This window comes from Macrobrachium rosenbergii, chromosome 13, assembly GCF_040412425.1.
Source record: "Macrobrachium rosenbergii isolate ZJJX-2024 chromosome 13, ASM4041242v1, whole genome shotgun sequence".
NCBI classification, from domain to species: Eukaryota; Metazoa; Arthropoda; class Malacostraca; order Decapoda; family Palaemonidae; genus Macrobrachium; species Macrobrachium rosenbergii.
In genome coordinates, this window is record NC_089753.1 from 28400250 (window position 1) to 28425283 (window position 25034).

Consider the following 25034-nt stretch of genomic DNA (forward strand, 5'->3'; position numbering starts at 1 on the left):
GCTTATCCTTGTGCGCCAATCTCCTTTGTTTTCTTCCTAAAATTTAGGGAATGCAAGTCTGACAGCATTCGAGTTTCACCATGCAGCCTCTCTTGCTATAACAGTTTTTCCAGACAGGACTCAGCAAGGTTACTGTGAGGTTCCCTGTGATGCTACGCAGCTGTCCCGATACTTACCAGTGTGTACCTGAAATGCTAACCTACCTGTTGGCATATAGATAGTTGATCGCAACGACAGCAAACTTCTACATGACCTGGGAACCCCAGTGCTGATTTGGGATAATGTTTCCAACTTGTTCACATTTAATCTTTATAAAATTTAATGCTCTTGTTGACTTTTCTAAATGTTTTTGGTTGGGTAGTTCCTGAAGACTGTACATTTTAGTTAGGATGCTGGTTTTCCTTTAAAACCGTGACCTGGGAGCATGCGGTACATATGCATGGTCCTTGGCTCTACCCATCCTTAGCTTAAAAACATTATGCTGTACACAGTGGTAATAAGCCCTCTTAATTAAAGATTAGTAACAAAACTTACATGAAATTTATAAAACTTTAATCAAAATGAATAAGATACTGATGCAATACATCTTGAGAAGTAATTTCGGCAAATATCCAACGTTCTCCACATATATGTCATAGGTCACTGGTGTTGAAACAGTGATTGGTTAGAACATTATGGGAGTTCTGAAGTCCAGACAACTGGGGGATGGAGGAACCCTACAAGAAACTTTTAGTACTTAACAAAGTCTGCTACGCTAGACCACGAGAATTGTCTACAAGACGAGTGATTTGCCTAAGGCTAAGAGGATGGCAGGTCTACGAAAAGCCTGAGCTAGAATGAAGCACATAAAACTTCTCAAACTGACTCATACATTCAAAGCGAGAGAGAGAGAGAGAGAACTGAAGCACCTGTAATTATAATAGCAGAAGTTTATCAACTCCTTCCCAAAACTACTAGTAAATGGAAAGATAAAATTGGTAATTAAGAGGCTTTAGTGGGCTCTAGCCAAAAACCCATAAAAATTAACTGACAACCACTGGCATTCAGTGTCAGCAAGAAAAATAACAAGTCATTCAATGACACTCACTGTCAAAATGTATTAAACTTTATTAACATAATTTAAGTTTCTGAAAAATAAACAGGTATTAATTACAATAGTGAATACATAAAATTACATAGCGGTTATGAATCTACGCAACCAGCAAGTGCCGAAACTCTATAATTTTCACATAACACATTAAATAAGTGTTTCCCATTTACTACGTGGAAAAAATTATGCACATGCATCTTGAAACACTATACACAGAGAGAAGTCACTCGCTTATCGGAACAAACTCTGGAGAGTGCAGTATGTACAAAGTCATTATTCCTTAAAACAAAAAACATTTAGTAGGTACAAATAGATATCTACAAGTTACTAAGAAAAGTTATGCTTTGCCACATCAGACTTCCAACAGAATATTTTCAGTTTACGTTCCATGATTATTCTTACAATTACAGTACAGTATTAACCAACGACATATTTGTCAACAATAAACTCTTAGCACACTTTGTAACAAGCATATTAAAGAAAATGTTTTTTACAGGACAGTATTCAGAAATTTTTCAGGGTGAAGCTGTGGTCTAATGCCTTCCTTTGAACTGGAAAACTCTTTTCATTCTAGAAGTAAGGACAAGATCTTTCACTGTTCAAAAGAATGTTCACACTCTTTCCAAAGATTTTTTTACTAATGTCTTTTTATACAGTAAATGATTTGGAAATTGCCCGACAATTCATACGCGCACAGTCTGTGAGAAAGTACTTTTCAAAAAGTGAAACTCATTGCATAGCCACTTCTTTTTCTCTTTGTCTTCCCACAATAACCATTCACAAGCATTTGTATAGGTTGTGCCGCTTTCAAAGACAACGAGAATTTCTTAAGATAAGTTTGCATGAAAATATAGAAGTGTACATTACCAGATTTGTGAATAAGGGTTACTGTACATGAGGGTTTATAAAAAGTGCAAATACTTCTATTAATGATACTCTTACTAAATGTAATGTTCCCAGACAGTGCTATGCTTGCTATCTTTCATTATCTTCCTATTTACTCATTCTTATTTTTTATGTTCATTTAGGCAGTCTCAGAGAATTTCCTGCAATGTGATCCTAACTTCACTATAAATTGTAAGCACCGTGTGAGGCAGAGTTCACTGAAATGGATGAAAAAAAAGGGCCAACAACACAACAATAATAAGTATTCTGGCCTGCCTTAAGCTAGGCTTTGCTGGCATTAAGTGGTCATAATACATACGTAAAGCAATGTAGTACCTAAGACATTTACACCATCAAAGTAAGTAAAGTTGCTGCATCTCATTTTGGCAAGAATTGCTACAGTGTTTCACATTTTGAGCTGAATTTGACTTAAGTGAGTGATACTTGTACAGTGATGTGAGTTGACAAGCCAATTTGATCATTGTACATCAACAGTGATTACCTTTACTGACCCAGTCATCTCGCTATCAGGAAGATAACTGATTATCGACGAAACTGTAAGCACCGGATAGGAATGGTGGTCAGTAAAAAGCTGTCCGAGAGGAAGAGCGGGAGAAGGAAAGCCAAGTCGTGGTGGGAAGGCTTGGGATTAGATGCAGAACATTTTTTTTACCGAAAGGACACTAATCTTAAATTATCAAGCCAGTACTGAGAGGGAAATAAAATAAAATAGGTAGCTACATCCTTCATAAAGCTAGAAATTTTATTTTATTCACTGCCCTCTCAATACAGGTCTCGATAAAGTCAAGATTACTTAACCATGAAAATTAAAATTAAGTATTCTATTAGTAAAACTTTATGATGCCTGTATAATGTCCGTACTGATCTATGCAGAAAAGACAGGGGCACTGAAAACAAAACTGGAAATCTTAAAGAGGTGTGATTACCAAGTGTTAAGATTCATGGCTGAAGACCAAACTATGAACAAGGAGGCTGTGGCTGACATCGCAAAGATTGAGACGGTTTAGACATGATGAGAAGGAAGTGATGAGAAGGAAGGACAAGCAGTTCATCACAAAAGTAGTTGATATAAAAGTAGCAGGAAGAAGACCAAATGGAAGGCAAAAAAAAAAAAAAAGTCAAGGGAAAAGGGATATAAGGGCCTAGATCTGATGGGAATTCAACCAAAAAGTGCAGAGACCATATCATATCTAATGCTATAAATGGAAAATCTGATGCAAAAATGTTAAGGATGATGATAATGACATAACAAAGATAAAACAAGATCAAAAGTAATTAGCATATTGTAAGTCAGCTACCCTTGACTTGGATGGTTGCAATACGTATATTACAGTATTTCAATTTTCCAAGTACAGTATCCCAACAAGGTTTGACAGAATTAGTTCTGACAATGAAGGAAATATGCTTCACATAAACCAGTACACATCCTATCTTAATAACTCCCCTTGGAATTGACAAGAGCCACATTTCCTGTTACAGTTTAAATTAAGTCTGATACCATACTTGCCAATGAATGATATGTCACGCACAACTTGGTTTAGAAGTTACCAATAATCATAAATAAAAAGATATAATACAAAGATACATTAGATATTTCTACATTAGACTACTTAAACTGTATGACTGATGACTTGCATACTATCTAGAATTCTCTCTGATAAAAATATTATACAAAAAATCCAACAATTTAAACAATTATATTATAAAAAAAATTCAACAGTTAAATAAATCATATCTTTAAAAAAATACAACTGAAGTTCTTTAAAAACTTTCAATGCGTAACAGCACAGAAATTATAGTTTTACATGCTCTGTCACTGATGCTGTGATGATCAAACAGAAGAATTCAAATTCCCAGCTCTTCCTTAACACTTTCTTCAGCTTTATTTCATCACACTTGGACTATGATGGGGAATATTTTATAACCATTGACTACACTTGAATATTATGACAGACACATTCACATTTATCCGCTTGAAAACTCGAAAAGCAATCAGTCTTTCATCTAAATCTGCCCGAAAATCACAGCACACAATTTGGTCAGAGGCTCAAATTGACAAATTTGGCTTTAACGTTTTGAAAGAAATGTCATCGTACCTTTTGATGTGACATCTTGAAACTGTCTGTAAAACATATTATCTTCCATGAATTAGCAGTTTTTCAAACAAAGTTCTGAGGATAGGGCCACAAGATAATCAGTTTGATGGGATACGTATCATCTCAGTGACTGCTTGGTTCTGACTGGTGGCCAGCCATCTGACTGAAGCAATGTACAGTACACTCATTAACAACACCAGCAGAACACCAGGATCCTGTTGCATGTGCAAGGAGCACATGCAACTAAAAATACAGAATTGGTCTATCACCAAGAAAAGCACCTGAGTTTAGTGCTCCGTCACCAGACACTTTACTACTGTATTACCTGCGAGTGAAGAACCCAGACAACTCATTTTTGGTCATACAAACCAACTGGTCTGTCGTTAGTTATAATTGCATTTTAACATGCAATTCCGACCAATCCTACCCAAGTGATCTCTGCAGTCCACTCACCACATTGTCAGAAACATAGGCTTGTTCAAAGGTAGCCACATCAAAACTAAGAACAGGGAAGTCAATTAACAATAAGGTTATGTCATCAACCAAATAAATTGCTACTAGAGATAATTATTTGGATATCCATGATGGCAAACAGCTACCATTTGCATTTGAGGTATGATTTGGGGAAGCCTAATACTGTAATGCATATAAAAGTGTAACCATACACAATACTAGACTTATTTCCACTGTCATCACCATGGAAGGATTATCATCATTACAGCACATCCATTAAAGTAATTCAGCCCAGGGCCGGTCTCTTATCACTGGCCAACATACTGAAAGCTCATACTATAACTAACATGTCCAGCCATTGTTCTGCCTGTCAGAAGGAATATCCAAGTATGCAATAATTCCTAAAAAAAAAAAAAAAACTTAACTGCCATCTGCCCACATCACCATTAAATAGAAATGATTATGCAAATACCTCGGTAATCAAAAATATGTTGCATCGTAAACACATGGTCACAAAAACACAGATTTTAAAATCTATAATAATACTTAATCCCCTTCACCTGGAAAATTAAATATACTAGTAACTCTTAAAAATTCATGCAAGATATTATGAATACAGTACAAGCAAAATGTACATGAAGATCTTGTTTTCTTGGAATTCAGTACCTGAAAACCAAGATGTTTTTCAAAGGAAGTCTCCAAACACACACCTTTCTACTTCAAAAGATCATCAGAATATAATTATAGGCTAAAAAATAAAAAAAGCATCTGAATCACAGAACACTTCCTGGATATTTCTCATTCTGCTCACATAAAGCATACTTTGAACAGATTTATGCACTGTCATCAGTGCAAATAATATCCCCTGTACCAAAGCCTAATCTGAAAGGTAAGATGTTGAAATCCCTGGGCCTCCGCCAAGAAAACAAAAGTTCTGAGGCCTATCAATGATGGCTTGACCATGCTCTTTGGCATGCTAGGATTTTAGCATCAAGTCCAGCAGTTGTTGAGGCATAAACAGTGCTAGAGATCATGACGCAGTTTCAAGTCTATGAAGAAGCTGTTCATGAGAAACTGTCAGAGAAACCGTGCTGCTACAAATGCAGAACCTACATACAATAACTTGTGAAATAAATGTATGTGTGATTTTGGATTCTTTAACATTACTTTACATATAAACTAAATTCAGTATGGCATTATCTTTCAAATCAACTGTCACATTCAAGATTAAGGCGCCTTTAGTGTTGCTATGTCATGTGCATATACATTGGTCTTGTGACACCATTTCTCCTTGTTTTGTATGCACAGTATATATGAAACATGCACTAGTGAACCTCCTTCACTCCTTAGCAATGTGTGGCATATTTTAGACAATACTGAAGGTTCTTTGCAGTGTCCCTTCAGCACAATTCTTTAACTTTACCTTGCACTTCATTTCAGAGCAAATCCTAAGAGAGCCTGGAAATATGATTCAGTGAGCATGTTAAACTAATTTTTAATGATGTAAGTTAGGACGGTCCTCTTACAGATGCTGGGAAGTTTATGAGATCTAACAAACTTCTTATTGTTTCCACAAGAACACAACTCCAAATTAACCTAAGAAATTGGGCAGGTGTAAAACTATTATTTGCATTAGCACACAAACTTTGTAAAAAAAAAATAAAAATTATACGTAGTACAGCACACGAAACAAATGACAATATAGTACATAAGTGCATAAAATATATTATTCTATTCACATTACTTTAAAGTAACAAGAACCATTAATTCCTCATTGGGCGGGTGGGTTCCGTTCTCAGCTAGCACTCTGCTGGCCGCGCATTCGAATCTCCGACCGGCCAATGAAGAATAAGAGGAATTTATTTCTGGCGATAGAAATTCATTTCTTGCTATAATGTGGTTTGGATTCCACAATACAGTATGCTGTAGGTCCCGTTGCTAGGTAACCAATTGGTTCTTAGCCACGTAAAATAAATCTAATCCATCAGGCCAGCCCTAGGAGAGCTGTTAATCAGCTCAATGGTCTGGTTAAACTAAGGTATACTTAACAAGAACTGTTGGCAATATTAAATATCAGTTTCATATCTCATTAGCATTATCATTTGGTTTATTACTTTTATATGCATATTGTACTCTGCACTCATTATATTATACCTCCTTTTCATCAAAATCAGCAGTTACTGCTTTCTATCCTTCACAGAAAAGATTATGACAAATTTTTGGATCTGAAACAGGCATTTGAAAGAGTGCCGAGACAAATAATTTGATAAACAATGCAATGCACATAAGCAGTTCCTAATCCCTTTGTAGCAGCTTGCATCCTCTGATTTGCAATACTTTAATGGTATAAGAGGACTACCAGTGTGTATCATATGATAGTCCTTATTTTGAGCCATGATATTTGAATGAATTTGGGGGGAAACATTCAGATCGCTTGAACAGGCCACGAGATTTTGCGAGAGGAAGGTACTTACTTCTCCCAGTTCCAGTACACCTTGTATATATATTTTCCCATATATATATTCAGAGACTGTTGCTGATTTTATTTTTCATCTTTTAATGTATTATGTGAACTGTAATCATAATTTTGCATTATAAAGTATAAAAAAGATTAGAAAGAACAAGTATAACCCACTAAAATTGGCTGGTATTTTTACAAGTGTTTCGGAAAAGAGGCCCTGTGCAGGGTTGGAAACAATCACTTTCAACTTCTTGTAGTGGGTACAGGCATTTTCTTTTTTTTTTTTTTTTTTTGTACCATAAGCATTCGCATATCTTCTTTCCATTGATGTCTTATTTTACACTGGCAGACCTTAAAGTCTGCCCAGTCATGGGACTTTTTCAACATTTATTTAGGCCAACCTGTGAGGGTTCAAAAAAGTGTTACCATTCTCTTACTTCTGTTACCTTTGGAACACATTAAGACAGTGCTACTTTGTGGAGCAAATTAATGGTCAATGATACATAAAGTGATTTTGAAAAGGTGTGACCACAGCATGTTAAGATTAATATCCAGAGTGTGGTGGGATGATTATTATGAATGAGGAATTGGTGGGTAGATATGGCATCAAGAGGCCGAATAAAACACTGAGATCTCAAGACTGAGTCAATTTGGAAACGTAATGAGAGGTGATGATAACATGGTAAGAGACGCAGTAGATATGAAAGCAGCATGACAAAGACCTTTGGAAAGGCTAGGGAAACCACGGAAAAGGGGGATATATGAAGATCTAGGCCTGATGGGAGTTCAAGCAGAAAAAGCACAGGACTAAGTAAAATGACGAGAACTCATATCACATCTAAACCAGTCAAGGGAAAGCTGACATAAAAATGATTATCAAGATGATGTCTCTATCCCACAACAATGTTATTTCTTACTCTACTCAGTTGCAAGAGACTTCTAGTGGACCTTTCCCCCTCCAGACAATGAGGAACAAGTACTGAGTTTCATAATTAGTAAATGAATAAGAAATACTAGCCAAATGGCAAGCAACAAGACATATGGTACATGGCTGATCAGTGCTACACCCTACAACAAACCCCAAAACAGTTACCCATAACAAAAAAGACAACGAAGGCGACTCAGTCTGGCACCACCCTTTGGATATACTCATCGTCTTCCATTTTAACAGTAACTTCTGAAAAGGGATCTTCGGTACTGTCCTCCTCTATGTCAACTTCTTCCTTAATCAGGACTTCCACAAAATTTGCAGACGTTCTGCAACCCTCCTGAAACTTTCCTACATCCACTTCTTCCTCTTCCTCCTCCTCATGCCTCAGCACGTGATCAAGGAGACTTCTCTTTGTGGCGTATCTTTTGCCGCACTGCCTGCAGACGTGAGACTTTACCTCATTGTGCACTCGCATGTGACGCTTGAGTCTGTCGCTCAACGTAAACGTCTTATGACACAAGTTGCATGAAAATATTTTCTCCCCCACATGAACTGTCATATGCGCTTTCAAATTCGCCTGTCTCACAAACGTCTTACCACAACAGTGGCATCCGAATTTCTTGCAATGCTGGCTTTGTAATTCTACATTTTCTTCCACAAACACACCACCAGTGGAAACAGGAATCTCAGTACTTGAGGATTTTGAAAAATCAGCGGTCTTCTCCTCTTGTTCACTTGCTGTACTGAGATTCATATTACTTCCTTCAGTTTCACTGTTCGCCCCATCAATCTCTGACATTGTTTCTCCAGCTTCAGAGTGGCCTTTCGAACCCTCCCTTCCTCAAGACAGTCCGTCTCAGGTTCAGTTTCCCTGTCTCTCACGACACTATCATTATTCTTACCACAATCTTTCTCTCTCCTTTTGCAATGAGAGGCCAAAACATCATTGTTTTCTTCATGTTTCCTTAGGTGTTTCTTTGCATAGTTTTTATCAATGTATTTCTTATTGCAGTATGGGCAAACAAATGGTATCTCACCTGTGTGCACCCGTGAATGAGACCTCAGTTTCCATTTTGTAGGGAATTCCTTTTCACACACATTGCAGGCATAAATTTTCACTCCGCTGTGAGACATGACGTGGATTTTCAAAGAGAACTCAGTGGGCAATGTCTTACAACATATTTCACAAAAATGTTTATTTTCCCCAAAATGTAACTGCATGTGGGCTGTTAACTTACTTGCACAAGTGAATCCCTGTAAACACAGTCGGCATCTAAAAGGCCTTTTATCAGTGTGAGTTCTCAAGTGGCTCCTAAGCTTCCCACTACGAGTGAAGGCCTTGTCACAAAATTCACAGGCATATGGCTTTTCACCAGTATGAACTCTCTTATGTAAATTCATTAAATAGTTGTATGCAAATCCTTTGCCACACACCTCACAGATGTGGCTTTTTCCTTCTGAATGTAGCCTGTGGTGTAAAGTCATACTTTTCTTGGTTAAATACTCTCTCCCACACACTGGACACTGAAATGGTTTCTTGCCAGTATGAAGATACTTATGGGCTTCCAGAGTTTTCTTTTCTGAAAAGCCCTTCTGACAAATAGGACACGAAAACGGTTTTCCAGCAGAATGCACCTGAATGTGACTGTTTAGATTGCCGCTGGATGTAAAGACTCTGTCGCACAGATTGCACGTGTAGAGGTTTTTCTTGGTCGTTGAAGGTGACTGTAATAAGCTCTCACACTTATCCCCTTCTAGATCACTGTCTCCCAGTGTTGCTGTGTCTAGAGGATCAGTCCCCAACATGTCGTGCGATTCGACATGCTGGAATGACTTTTGGGAGGAACTAAAGGCATCGTCATTCATCCAACTAGAATCTTCTGTTCTGGAAGTGCTGTCGACACTACCATCACTAACAGGACTGGGAATCCTTTCTTGCGCGGACTCCATTTTGTGATCCGTAACTCACGAACCCAGCAGTTCATAGAGATTCCTGCCCAAATCACAGTCCCATCTGGCAGAAACAATGCATTAAAAAGTTAAAACCAATTCATACAGTACAAATATATAAAATAAAAAGACTTATAGAGTATACAGTACTGTACTTCTCAACAATTCTAACAAGACATACCACTTTGAAATATGCCAACTAACCTTTATTCCAAAGGAAGGTCTTTAGTTGTGGTAGTATCGGAACTTCTTGCACTAGGGATCCATCAACACAGGATGAAAAACCACTGTAATAGACATAAATAATTCATAAATTTATTATTAAGGTGGATCCTTTGTAAAATTCAGACTTAAACATCATTGGCTCTAACAACTCAGGAAAAAATCTGACCTTTGATATCACAGTTACTTGATGGAAATTGCTTTTGCCTGTGAAATGTGTGGATATAAATATAATTGGCAATTAAATAAGAAGATTCAAATTTTGGATCTTGGTTGCAAATCACTAAAGTCAGTGCCACATATGTGCTTACTAGCTATCAGCTTTAAGTATATTTTCATTAACATTCACAAAACAGTACACTGAGAACTAGTTTTTAAAAGTATGGTAGATTGTATCCCATCTGTTATTTATTTGCCAACAAGTATTCATACATAAATATCCTTTGGCAATAACTGGTTTGAATGTTGAAGCTTGTTAACAATGAAGTTAAAAGTAGTTCATGACGAGTGAGAGCAGAGACCCCAGGAACTTAACTGGCTGAGCCCTCCATTTTTCCTTCCATTACAGAGACAAAAGTGGGGATAGTTGGAAGTGGGATTAGGCTATATGCATGATATAAATGCATATTACTTTAAATTCACTGTTTTCCAACAAGAGTACATATCCTTGTCATTTATTCAGGAGACTTACATCTTACATGGGAGGTTATCTTATTGAGCCTCGCTAGGGTTGTTCCTATCACTGCACCCCAGAAATTTCAGCTTCCTAGTCATGCAGAAGAGCAGGAGATATGGATAACTATGGACGACACCTGTAACCTCCCATTAAGCTTGGAATTTCAGATGCAGGGGCTGATATTTACAATGAGCATTATCCCTCCTTTGTAAATATGGGACAGATGGTTTGGTTAGAAGAAATGGTATTATTTTATTTTAAAGTATTATTTGATATTGGAGTTTTTATGCTGTGATCCTAAGTCTCCTTAACAAGATTAGTACGAAATTCATGTTCAAATCTATCGCAAATCTATTGTTACCAAGATGTTTATCGCCTTTTGTTTATGTTTTCCCTTTCATTCCAAAGGGGCTGGTACTGAACACAGCGCTCCTGGAACGATGCTTTACGGTGGAAGAAACAGATGTCAAAAACATTCAAAAGCACACATTAAAACATCGGAAAGTTATATCTTCAAGTCTAAAATGCAATAATGGTTTAAGGCAGAGTTTTACCAAAGAAATTATTATTGCAATTAGACCCATGCAGATAATGACATTCTACACCTCCTACTCCACCAAAAGCCTTCAGTCTATAACTTAGTGTCATGATTAAGATTCAATTTAAAGTTCTGACAACACCATTCATTCAAATAATGGTAAAATGTGACTCTCCTGATAATTTTCCATATGATTCTAATGAATTCAATACAGTATGTTAATCACTTCTACTGTATAAGCATGAGCTCCCATATCTAACAAAGGAAGAAACCAGAAATAATTATAGAAACTGTAAACTATATTTCCATAGTTATGTTAGCATAGAAAGACCCAGGGCAGGTGGCTGCCATTACCATTAAATGGGGACTAGGGGGCACAATAAATATCAAATTAAAATGCTCCAAGACCTGCATGCAAAAATATAAAACCATATTTCACTAAATTTTGAGCAAGTAGTTACATTGCTGGGTAAATATTGGAGTGACTAGACCAGGGGTTATATGTATGTTTTCTACTAAAAACTGTCAAATAAACCTTATTACATCCCAACCTGCTTTAGCCTAACCTAAGGCACTGTGCATGACTTGGCTGGGGTGGGGCTTTTTTCCCACCATTCTGTAAGGATTGCCTATATTTCTGGCCATTTCTGTTAGGTTAGACACCCCTCTCCCCCAGGTCTGCAGTCACACCTTAATTACTTACCAAACGAAAATGGTTTGCAGGTTCCCTTAGACGAGGGAGAAGTGTTACTGGTTCCCATAGACGAGGGAGAAGTGTTAAGGTTCCCACAGACGAGGGAGAAGTGTTAAGGTTCCCACAGACGAGGGAGAAGTGTTAAGGTTCCACAGACGAGGGAGAAGTGTTACTGGTTCCCATAGACGAGGGAGAAGTGTTAAGGTTCCCACAGACGAGGGAGAAGTGTTAAGGTTCCCACAGATGAGGGAGAAGTGTTAAGGTTCCCATAGACGAGGGAGAAGTGTTACTGGTTCCCATAGATGAGGGAGAAATGTTACAGGTTCCCACAGACGAGGGAGAAGTGTTAAGGTTCCCACAGATGAGGGAGAAGTGTTAAGGTTCCCATAGTCGGGGGAGAAGTGTTCCAGGTTCCCATAGACGGGGGAGAAGTGTTACAGGTTCCCATAGACGGGGGAGAAGTGTTACCCCATAGACGGGGAGAAGTGTTGCAGGTTCCCATAGACGGGGAGAAGTGTTGCAGGTTCCCATAGACGGGGGAGAAGTGTTGCAGGTTCCCATAGACGGGGGAGAAGTGTTGCAGGTTCCCATAGACGGGGGAGAAGTGTTGCAGGTTCCCATAGACGGGGGAGAAGTGTTGCAGGTTCCCATAGACGGGGGAGAAGTGTTGCAGGTTCCCATAGACGGGGGAGAAGTGTTACAGGTTCCCATAGATGAGGGAGAAGTGTTACAGGTTCCCACTGACGGGGGAGAAGTGTTGCAGGTTCCCATAGAGGGGGGAGAAGTGTTGCAGGTTCCCACAGACGAGGGAGAAATGCTGCAGGTTCCCATAGACGAGGGAGAAATTTTACAGGTTCCCATAGACGAGGGAGAAGTTTTAAAGGTTCCCACCGACGAGGGAGAAGTGTTACAGGTTCCCACAGGGGGAGAAGTGGCCCCATTTGAGGCCCCTATCGCTAAGCATACTACAAGGGGCGTGCCTGTCACCCTTGACGGGTTAACAAAGCATTCCCGACGGAACCGAATAAAAAAACAATATTCCTCCTGAATTGCACAATATTAGGGTACGTACGCAAAGGTAATGTCTGTAAATAAGTTAACCCGTCACTGACGCCCACCGTAACGCGATATGTTACGCTAAATGAAGCCCGCATAACCAAATGACAGCCCGCAGAGGCTGGGAATAAAGACGAGGTTCAAAATGGCCATATCTACCTTCTGTCGGGCAGTCGACCACGTATATATAACCTCCAATTCGACGCTCTCTTCGTTATCCTGACGAAGAGAATGCCAATAAGGTCGAGAAAAGGCGTCAGATATGCGATCGAGGTCAGATGATCAAGCCCAAAACCGCAAACAAACAAACATAAAGGGATGAATGGCCGGGTGTCCGGAACCTCCCTCGCCAGTGGCCATAACAGACGTAAACAAAGTATTGGTTCTCATCGAGCTGTCACTTTTGTAATGAGGATTCTTCTTATATATCGTCAATATTTCCGAATACTGTCTTAATGTTACTCCCAGACATAACAAGGTAAAATTAATATTCTTACTGCAGAGACAGAAATGCATTAATCATTTTTTTTACAGTTCGTTGAAAGGTTTGGTCATTGTTGTAAACAATACCACTATTCTGTTTCTCAGTTTATCAGTTTAACGTGAATTAAAAAAGTTTATTTTCCCTGCTTATCAACTCTGCGTCTTTCATTATGTTCATTATTTTGGTCATAACTTCTGAGTTGAGGGTTTTCGGGGGTCGTTATCTAGAACTAATATTTCTTGGGGGTCATTATCCTTATGATATTTGCAGTCTTTTGTTTATGTTTATACGGTAATCCCCAACGGGCTTGTACTAAACACGCCGCAAAGGTGGATGCATACCGGGTTAGGACCTTAAGGGGTCACTATCAAGGAAAGATCCGTATTTTATTTTATTATTTTTTTGAGGCAGATTCGCAATTTTAGATTTGTACCTTGGAGGCCCCATTACTGATATACTTCTCAAACCATTTGAAAATCTTTCATTATAATTCTACGGCATGCAGTACCAAAACTGCATTTGGAACTTGCAATACTAGTATTATGAAATTATTACCTTTATACAGAACGCAAAACTATGTTACTAGAATCCTTGCTTTTCTAAAAAAAAAAAAAAAAAAAAAAGGGGGAACTTTTTGGTAATATATTGCACCTTTTAAAGATAAATTCATCTTCTCAATTCTTGAAGGCTGGTTTAATATAAGTCATTTCCTCGTTCTCTGAGTAGTAGGGTTGTTCTAGGCTAATGTATGGTAACAATTATTATTATAGGACTTTTCCAAGCGATTTAGTGTCTGCCGTAGGTATATGGGTCGACATCAAAATATATATATATATATATATATATATATATATATATATATATATATATATATATATATATATATATATATATATATATATATTATATCAATTTAAGATAGAAAGTAATATGAAAATTAATCAGATGCAGAAAAATAAAGTAAAAAAAAAAAAAATTCTTCTTGACGCGACATTAACAGGAGGGAAATTTAGTTTAGTTATCCATTTACAACCTTTCGAGATACACCACTCTTTCTCATGAAGATATGTATTAGGCGCATTTTCTGCGGTAGAACGTCTCCCAGCATCTATACATTTTAAATGTATTTCAGGCATTGGGTAATGGTGTGAATACATTAAATGTTTACAATGTACGAAAGTATCCCGCAAGTACATACATTACTAGCTTTCATTTTGTTAACATGCCTTTTTTGTATTAAGTTTGGTTTCACTGAGCAAAAGTTCAGATTAAGACTCAAAGACGTTGAAACCAACTTTATAATAAAATTTTATAGTAAAACGTGATATCATCTTTTGCCATCGATTGTCTAATAGAGAAATAATGAAGGCTAATTATATTTTTGACCAACAGAAGACTTCAGCCACTGAAAACTTTTTGTTTTTACAAAATCATTGTCACCAGAAACATGTGAAATGTATTTAAGAGCTCAATATAAAATCGTGATCTTGGCAACAATATTAAGCACCGAATATGTATGCTAATGCATATATGGGATGAAAATATTAACTGGACATAACGTTCGTCGGATAAGCTTAGCCTAGAAAGGTAGATTGTCAGCTCAAACAATGCACCAATTGAAAAGGAACCTTTTATTCAATGTCAGTGATGAACAGAATCTGAACAACCGTAATTTTTAAACAAGTACACACACAGAGAGAGAGAGAGAGAGAGAGAGAGAGAGAGAGAGAGAGAGAGAGAGAGAGAGAGAGAGAGAGAGAGAGCTGATTAGCGCCAGATAAGAAGTATTCAGAGAATTGTTCATTAACATCCGCTTGCCAACTCCTTGACGTTGTCAGTGTGCCGTTGGAAAGGTAAGAAAGGGGTTCTCTATATCTACGCGTTCAAGCTCAAGTTCTGGTCTTCTTTAATATTCGAAAGAGATTTTACTCTACGAGTTCTTTTCCCCACTAATCGAGTAATTTTAAACTTTTAGTCACATCCGTGCAACTGAAAATTCACTGATTTAGACGAGAAGTTTAAGTACATACACATTAAATGGTCATATTCCTTGCAAGTGCTTGATTTGGTACGTAACGTACTGTCTTTCTGAAGAGAGCACATCAATAATCAATTTATATCAATGCTAATGAAGTTGATTTCATCAGAAATTAAGTTATACCAGTGCTCATAGAATTCAACATTAATTCCTATGCCTAAACCTCTAAGGGCGGGAAAATGCATAGGCAGGCTACAGTTTACGAATAGTGTATGGAACTTAACGAATGAAATGATTGGTCTAAGAGTCTCCTTGTCACATGCCATTTCAGCTGCCGCTGAACTTGACTTGCTTTTGGTCGTCACCTCGATCCTTCGAGACGGAAAATGGACAAAGGAAAAACTGGCGAGAAGAAGTGCGTGCCGACCAATTCCGACCCGAGGCTCGTTTGGCTGAGGCAGTGCGAAGAGGAAACTGTCACTCCAGTCAGTGGGAAACTTTCAGGTAAATTCGACCGATTACTGACTCGAATTCCGCCATAATGAAGCTGGTGTTTCACTTGAAATACGTCTCTGATTGTTAAAGAAATACTGTATAGAAAGATATACCACGGAAGAATGTCATTATTCAGAAGCAGGATTCTAAAAATCGTTTTATTTTGGAGTCCAAAATGCAACCTGGCCAGAATCGATTTCTTGAAAGCGTCCAAGAAGCCCTAAGCTAGAAAAAAAAATGTATAGATTGTCAGTGTCAATGCCTCCATGAAGGAAGCGAGTATTTCCATGCGTTTTACGATTGTTTTGCTTCATATACATAAACTTACTGTAACTTTTCAGCTTATACAAGAACCCCAATTTCAGCCATAGACACTTCTTCGCTATTACTTTCACGGCAGTGACACGCCGAGCATTACGTTTGCAGCTTCAGAGCTGAATTTGCTTGTATTTTTTGGTGAAAGCTTCACACACACACACACACACACACACACACACACACACACCACCAGCTGTTTCATACTTAAGCTTAATCAAATATTCTGCTGCCACTCCCAGTATCAATGCCTGTCTACCGCAAGAATTGAACACACTGCGTCTTTAGATTAGTAATACCATTAGAACAGATATTTAAGTCATCTCGAGACACCTATTTTCTTTTTAATATTTGATCTTGTTATCATATTTTATTCATTGTTCTGACTTAACCAATAGAAAGTTTGCACCCATTACTCCAACTTCACACTTGTTTTGATATCTTGATATTCCTGTTTTTCTATTTGTTGTAGGATTTAAATAAATAAATTAGGCTGATCTGATTCGTTAGAGTTTACTGCCTATTCGTGTTAGGCTTTCTCTTTCATATTGCTATTACACTATTTAAACTGACATTGAATTCCGTTGTTATTTACAATTTTAAACGTTTCTTGCTTTACTTTATTTAATAGTAAACAGGCTGCTTATTTTAATCTTTGACCGTTACACTTTTCTGCAACAAGAACCCCATAAAGTTAGAGATTTTTTAAAACTACTTTTTACCAAATATTGCCGACAGATATCATGCTATCCTGGCCCCAGAATACATTCACGAGCTGTTCAGTTCAGATCACTCTATTCCGGCATTTAACTCATTATTCTGGAGACGTCCTCTCACGTCTCATGTCACCCACTACCTTACATCCCTAGGTCTAGGTCTTGTAACATTCAACCTGCCTGCCACGCCATCTGGCGATTGGAAATTATCGCCAGGTTTCGTAGTTATATTATATAAGCGCAGTAGTTACCTGAGCAAGAGGTTATCTTATGACTGATAACAGTAGGCCATTGATAACCCCTTTTCACTGTGTATCAGCTGTAAGAAATAAAGAAATCTTCTTCTTCATTCGCTCGTTATCTGGGACTGCCTGACATTTTACGAAACTGGGTTTTGGAATCGGGCAATACGTCATTATCATAATTACTCAGATTCATTAGTTTCACTCTGATATTTTCAAATTCACTAGTTTCACTCTGATGTTTTATAAAATGGTAACGTATTTCCACGTTTTCGAATTCAAATACGGTCATGACTCCCCATTTTTGTCCGTGGCAAGACAAGAAACTATAGGCCTATGTACTTTGATTCATTCCCAATGGCAGTATAGTCATTTGGTTAAATTTTACCGGTATTCTGTCTTTCCTCTTTCTCTATCTGTCTTTGTTGATGAATTTGGATTACTATTTCAGCATAGTTTTTAGACATATATGACGTCAGCGCAACTTGACAACAAATAATTTTCAAATTCGAGAATCATTACCAAAACACGTAACGTCCTCGAGCGAGCAGATAAGGTGTTTTCCAGCTCTGGATAACGATAGATTACGATCTTACGTAGCGAAGAGGTCATTATTTCACATCGAGATTATCTAATCGTTAGATGAGTTGAAGAAGTCAGCGTTCTCTGGAACTAGCTTTGAAGGTTAACACGACAGATATTTCACGCCATGATGGCCAGTATCAGAGGAGCAGATAGCTAGTAGAGTTATTTATAGTCGACGTTGATAAACGAATGGATGTTAGGAGTTTTTTCGTGCATCCCCAACAGTCAAATGATTTTAATAAGTGGAGCTCAATGAACAGCATACTATTTACTGATTACTTGATGAATTTAATATACATATATAATTATGGTTTATCTTACATTTACGAGCTTAGGCTGCAAGTCACCCTTTTTCATCGATTAATGTTTGTTTTCCAATGACTGTCTGGTCTGAAATATTCGATGGACTATATAGAGAGCATAATTCTTTTAAAGCTTTCTACCGTTTTCACTACAGAATGCAAAGCTAGTTACTTATGACTGTCTTGTGGTATTCATTCAAGTGCGAAAGGATGTTTCAGTTAGTAAAATTTTCTCCTTTTTTGTATCGTTCCAGAAACAGGGACGTTAAATTATGTTCTTCTATCTCTCATACTCTTTTAATTTTATTCATATATATTTTTATTATTATTATTTTACAATGTATCGCGTCCATAACTTCATGATTTCACAGTTTATGACATAAAGCCCCAGTGGATGGGGACAGGGGAGCAGTGCGTTAGTACTAGTAGTAGTAGAAGATTAGGTATACCTATGTAACGGCTACCCATCCTTGGACCTTCCAGGCCATCTTCCCTCCTGGCTTAACGGCAAGCTAACAAGAAACGGACCCGGAAAGATACAATATGGCGACACTCGCTTCAATCACATATTCGACGGATCTTCTTACCTCCATCAATTCAATATCAAAGATGGAAGCGTCACTTATCAGTCAAGGTTTGTTTATGTAGATCTCACGTAAGTTACTTGATATGAGAGAAATGGCCGTTGCTTATGAATCTATGAGGACTTGTTACAAATCCTGTGAAAAATTCATATAGTATCATTATCATTTTTAAAAAATACAGCTCAATTCACACATTTTACTAACGTGAAAGCTCCTATGTTTACCACAGATTCCTGCAAAGCGACACTTACAAGAAAAACTCCAGGGCCAATCGAATCATTGTGTCAGAATTCGGAACAGCTGCTTACCCTGACCCTTGCAAAAATATATTTCAGAGGTAAATTAAGAAACTTCTGTTATCAGATGAAATTCTGCTGGCCTTAGGCCTAATCTGGAAGAAGAACACTCCAAAATGCTTTTTTTTTATGAAGAACCATATCAAAATGAACATTTGATGATATAGGCCTATACCCAAATTATGCAAATGATCTTAAAAGAATGGGAATAAATTCATTGTTTTAGCATTATGAAATGGAATTAAGCTTTAGTGATCTGTTATTTAATCGATTTACTTAACAGGACACAGGTAATAATAAAAAAACAGGCAGTCAACTGGAGCTTTCATTATATTTTTTGTATTTCTAGACCTATTTTACAGTCTAAGCATGCTCATGAAGCCATTAAAGCATGGAGGTCTTGTTTGATTCTATAAAAAAAAAAATCAAAATTTTGTTATTATTTTCTTCTTTATGAATTCGAGGCTGAATCTTTCGACTGTTAAAATGTCGCCACTTGAAAATTCCCAAAAGTAGGAACCAAACGCTTCTGCCGTTGTAGGTTCATGAGTAAATTCACCCCACCCGGTTCCATGGACCCCACGGACAATTGCGTCGTGAGTGTTTGCTACTTTGGGGACGAGCTTTACGCCCTGACGGAGACGAAGAACATGCGCAGGATAGACCCTGAGACTCTGGACTCCGTGGGGGACAAGGTAAAACCATTTTACTTCGGAGGAGAGGCATCGTTGGTCTAGAGCCACGGTTCTCAAATTAGGGGTAATGAAGAATTATCTGGGGGGTAACGAGGCACTTTCTAAAAGTAATAGTTCTTTGGAGTAAAATTCAGTAAATGTATAAATAATAATAATAATAATAATAATAATAATAATAATAATAATAATAATAATAATAATAATTAATAATAATAATAATAATAATAATAATAATAATTAATAAGTAATATAGAAGTAAATATATTCATTTTTATCATAGTCATGCAAGTTATATGCCCAACATTCGTTTTCTTTAATTCCGAAAGAAGAAAAGAATTTGTCATAAAGGAAAATTGCTTTAATTTTAATTTTTTGTCAATGGAATAATGTCTATAATCTAAATTCTTTATTTCTTAAGACTTCATTAAAAGTAAAATTAATTTCTTACATATAAAAAGAATTAGAAATTTAGCATTTCAATATTTTTCTTTCCTTTCTATTATAACGAGACCCAAAAATTTGAGAACCACTGGTCTAAAGGAAGGCTTCACTGCTCGAACGCTAGTACTATTTGCTGGGGTTGTAATGTCTACAATACTAATATATTTAAAGAGGTATTTTTATTACTTTACCCGGATCAAGTCAAGATTAGCAAACCCAATGAACCCCATGTACAGAATGGCCAACCCTTTCCGGTCCGAACTCCAATTCCACATGGGGGCTAGTACTAAACACGGCGAAACAGTGATTCATCTACACTGTTTCGCCGTGTTTAGTACTAGCCCCTGGGGGATCAAATTCCTGGTACCGAAGTGTTCATGTCTAGAACAGCAAACCGGATTATTCCAATGTAAATAATAACGAACCCAATAATCTGAACCCTACTGCGAGTGGGTTCGCTAATCTTGACATGATCCATTTACCCAATTTACCCCCATAGTCTCGTAGTTAGCCAAGCCATCTTTCTTCACCCCAACAGACAAACCTGGGCAAATACATAGCAGTCAATACTGCCACAGCACACCCACACGTAGACCCTGATGGAACCGTTTACAACATGGGTAATTTTTACGCGGGGAAAAAGGGTCCTACTTACAACATTATCAAGTTCCCTCCTGCGAAGGAAGTTGACGGTAAGTGTTAAGAGAAAAGGACTCTGTCTGTCTAGAGTCTAGACAACTTTGGTTTTCAAGCCAGTAGAAATCCAGCTATCGTTTATTAATAAAGGCTTTTAGGCTAAGCAATATGAAATAGGTTTGTATATAATGCAGTACAGGTGAGATAATTTGTTTAATTTGCAGAGATTGTTAGACATTTACCATCTTTCATCCATATTTTTACTTTCAGGCCCAAATTTTTAACAAAAATAGCCAGGTTTTTCAATACTCTTTGTCACGTTGCGGTGGGAAAGGTCTTTTAAATTGTTCTTGTAAGAAAGAGAGAGAGAGAGAGAGAGAGAGAGAGAGAGAGAGAGAGAGAGAAGAGAGAGAGAGAGAGAGAGAGAGAGAGTTTCACAGGAAGAGACCAGCAATGAGGAATGTTGAATGTATATACTGGCTTTGTTTCTAGCTGTGGTCATATGAGAGAGAGAGAGAGAGAGAGAGAGAGAGAGAAGCCGTTTGTATTTGATATCGTCGAGTGACTTCCCAAATGACACCCTGTTCCCCCATCAGGTAAAAAACTGACTTCTGTGGAACAGGCCGAAATCGTCGTGACCATCCCCTGCCAGTGGAAGATGTACCCGTCATATTACCACTCCTTCGGCATCACGGACAATTACTTCATCTTCGTCGAGCAGCCCTTCGTCTTCAATCTGAAGAAGTTCTTCGTCAACCATTACACTGGGAAGCCTTACTTCGGCGCCGTCGAGTGGTATGGGGATCAGAAGGTAAGATTTGAGATTGACATTCAGGCTGTTCAGAGCGAAAAGTTAAACAAGGCTGTGTTTCACAATGTCGTTTGCTTAAGTCTTTTAAAAAATAAGCAAAGGGTCTGCTCTCTGTTTTCATGTGTTCCTCTCTCTTCAGTTTACTTCGTATCTTTTCATCCATCTTTATTTCTTAATTTTACAGATCTTAGTCCTATGCGTACGTGAAATACGGTGAAGATAATGATGTAAACCTAGACTAAAAGTGTCACCTTCTCCATGAATCTTGTAATCTGTAGAATTAGACCCACCTCTCTCTCTCTCTCTCTCTCTCTCTCTCTCTCTCTCTCTCTCTCTCTCTCTCTCTCTCTCTCTCTCTTCTTCTTCTTCTTCTTCTTCTTCTTCTTCTTCTTCTTCTTCTTCTTCTTCTTCTTCTTCAGGACATCATTATTGTTAAATCCATTAGTACTAGTTCCAGACTAATAAATGCATGTGCATCCCAGTACTGATGTTCAAAGAGAGAGAGAGAGAGAGAGAGAGAGAGAGAGAGAGAGAGAGAGAGAGAGAGAGAGAGAGAGAGAGAGAGAGAGAGAGAGCTTTCCCATTTTTCGTGACGTAGTATCCTTTTATCTCCTCAGACCAAATTCCGCGTCGTGAGACGGGACACTGGAGAAATCCTTGACACGTCTTACGAAGCCGATGCCTTCCTGACATTCCATCACACCAACGCCTACGAGAAAGACGGCCAGCTGGTGGTTGATCTGGCTTGCATGGATAACGGAGACGTGAGTCCTGCTTTGTAAGAAGAAGAATATTTAAGATTGCATTAATATTGTGTGCTGTGGTTACCTAAATAAGTCGGCCACGTGGGGAGGCATTACTTAAGATTCTTTGTGGTGTCCCTTAGGCCTAGGCCTAGCTGCAACCCCTTTCATTCCCTTTACTGTACCTCCTCCGTTCATATTCTCTTTGTTCCATCTTATGTTCCTCCACCCTCTCCTAAGTTTGGAAAGGTGTAACAGGGGCGAAAACATCGTGGTTGCACTATGAAACCAAGATGTTTTCCCCCTGTTACACCTTTCCAAACTTTTTACTCTCATTTTCCCATTCAGCGCTGAATGACCTTATAGGTTCCACTGCTTGGTCTTTGGCCTAAACTTTATATTCCAGTTCCATTCCTACATGTGTAGAAGTCTCTTTGGCAAGTATTTTCTTACTGAAAGGCTGTTTTTGTTCTTTTCCAGACTGTTTATCAGCTGATGCTGAAGAACCTTGAGAACCCAGACTTCGAGTGCAGCCACAACACCATGCCTCAGAACAGGCGCTTCGTTCTCCCTCTGAACGTGCAGGAGGCTCCCAAGGACACTAATCTAGGTAGGTGTCCTTCCACTCTCCTCAAATTATCTTTTTTTTGAGCCACAGGGAGCCTTTAACTTGTCTCTACAGTTGTACTTCTGTAACTGAACATTCTACTCCTTCAGTGACACTCAAAGGGACGAAATGTACCGCCTACAAGAGGGAAAAGAGCATCGAAGTCAACGGAGAGGTCATATCCGATCAGTTCTTCGACCTCCCACGAATCAATTACAAGCACAACGGCAAGGAGTACACTTATTGTTACGGCGTTGAAGTCAGCCCACAGGGCGTTCAGTTCTGCAAGGTGAGGAGCTTGATAGCTGATGCCACTTTCCAGGGTTAAAAGTAAAGTAGAAATTGGTAATAATGAATTTAGGAACATTTCTAACTTTATAGGGTCCTTGTTGCAGAAAAGGGTGATGGTCAAGGATTAACATAAACAGTCTGATGTACTATTAAATAAAGTAAAGCAAAAGACTTTTAAAGATTGTAAAAAGAAGAACAAGGGAATTCAGTGTCAGTTTAAATAATGTGACAACAGTATGAAAGAGAAAAGCTGTATAGTAAAACTGTATCATATTAAAAAGCAACTGTGTTTGTGGAGAGAGCGCTTAGGAACCGACAGGAACCAGGAATCACCAAGACATTATCTCTAGACTCAAACCATTTATGATAGCTGCCTTCGTAGATAAGTAAGTATGTATGTATGTGTGTATGCACGTAAGCTGCTTAATTAGAATGCATTCTTTCATTACAGTTGGTCAAGATGAATGTTCAGACGGGCGAAACGCAGCTATGGCACGAAGAGGGGAAATTAGTGAGCGAGCCCATTTTTGTCGCTGCCCCAGACGCTACGGAGGAGGACCACGGAGTCGTTTTGTCATCTCTGCTTGATAAGGTACACTGAGAGAGAGAGAGAGAGAGAGAGAGAGAGAGAGAGAGAGAGAGAGAGAGAGAGAGAGAGAGAGAGAGAGAGAGAATAGCAGAAGTTTATAGATGAATGGCCTACAATTAGAATACACATGAACTGTAGGCATTACTTAAGGTTCTTTGAGGCGTCCCTTAGGCCCCTAGCTGCCACCCTTTTCATTCCTATTACTGTACCTTCGTTCATATTCTCTTTCTTCCATTTTGCGTCCCTCAATCTTCTCCTGACAATTGTTTCATAGTGCAACTGCGAGGCCTTCCTCCTGTTACACTTTTCAAACCTTTTTTTACTCCCAATTTCCCTTTCAATGCTGAATGACATTGTCATAGGTCTAGTGTTTGGCCTTTGGCATAAATTCAATATTCCAATTCCCATTCCTGAGACTGATCACAGCACCTAATTCCTTGCAGGACAATCCCAAATTCGTTGCCCTTCTCGTCCTCGATCCCAGGACGTGGCAGGAGATGGGCAGGGTCGAGTTTGAAGCTAAGGGCGCTGTCACCTCCACCTTCCACGGCCAGTTTGCAGGCGACGAAGAGAGCATTCACTTACTCTAAGTGAAAGATTAAGTCAGTTGTCTTGCAAGTATTTGTATGTGTGTGTGTGTGTGTGTGTGTGTGTGTGTGAGAGAGAGAGAGAGAGAGAGAGAGAGAGAGAGAGAGAGAGAGAGAGAGAGAGTATGGACTAATTGTTTCCATGGCTGATTTATTCTTTATAAATGGAGTGCTGAAAGAGGTCAGAAAAACAATGGTAGATGTAGCTTTTGTTTGATTGGATTAAGAGAGAGAGAGAGAGAGAGAGAGAGAGAGAGAGAGAGAGAGAGAGAGAGAGAGAGAGAGAGAGATGCGAATGGCAACTCTCTGTAGATGACGCAGGGTTACTGTGTAACTAAGAAAAATACGTAGGCCTGCTCAGTTTAGTTCCAGCTAGTCATAGATTCAATAAAAAATAGTCATGATATTCTAGATTAGAAAGAACCCGTTTAACATTTCCTCTTACATGGGTCTTTCTTGGGCACCATCTGGACAACATTTCGTCTTGCTAGGACGAAATACTTTCCAAACCTAGGCCGATAGCTGAAGTTCAGTGTAAATATATTAAAAACTCTGAAACCACAA

At 38.3% G+C, this 25034-nt stretch overlaps 2 protein-coding genes across 2 annotated transcripts; one reads left to right on the forward strand and one right to left on the reverse strand.

Moving 5' to 3' along the window:
- Positions 1 to 8552: 8552 nt before the first annotated feature.
- LOC136845089 (zinc finger protein 660-like) lies at positions 8553 to 13368 on the reverse strand. Its single transcript, XM_067114920.1, has 3 exons — positions 13233 to 13368; positions 10092 to 10174; positions 8553 to 9951 (listed from the first exon to the last, which is right to left on the reverse strand). The coding sequence occupies exon 3, from the start codon at positions 9885 to 9887 to the stop codon at positions 8688 to 8690; it is 1200 nt and encodes a 399-aa protein (XP_066971021.1). The 5' UTR covers positions 9888 to 9951; positions 10092 to 10174; positions 13233 to 13368; the 3' UTR covers positions 8553 to 8687.
- A 2005-nt stretch (positions 13369 to 15373) lies between these two features.
- On the forward strand, positions 15374 to 25034 carry LOC136845090 (carotenoid-cleaving dioxygenase, mitochondrial-like). The gene is made up of 12 exons (XM_067114921.1): positions 15374 to 15410; positions 15867 to 16039; positions 18674 to 18824; positions 19004 to 19111; positions 19612 to 19765; positions 20745 to 20898; positions 21439 to 21653; positions 22271 to 22417; positions 22877 to 23006; positions 23114 to 23292; positions 23746 to 23886; positions 24327 to 25034. Exons 2-12 carry the CDS (start codon positions 15922 to 15924, stop codon positions 24471 to 24473), a joined length of 1644 nt encoding a protein of 547 aa, XP_066971022.1. The 5' UTR covers positions 15374 to 15410; positions 15867 to 15921; the 3' UTR covers positions 24474 to 25034.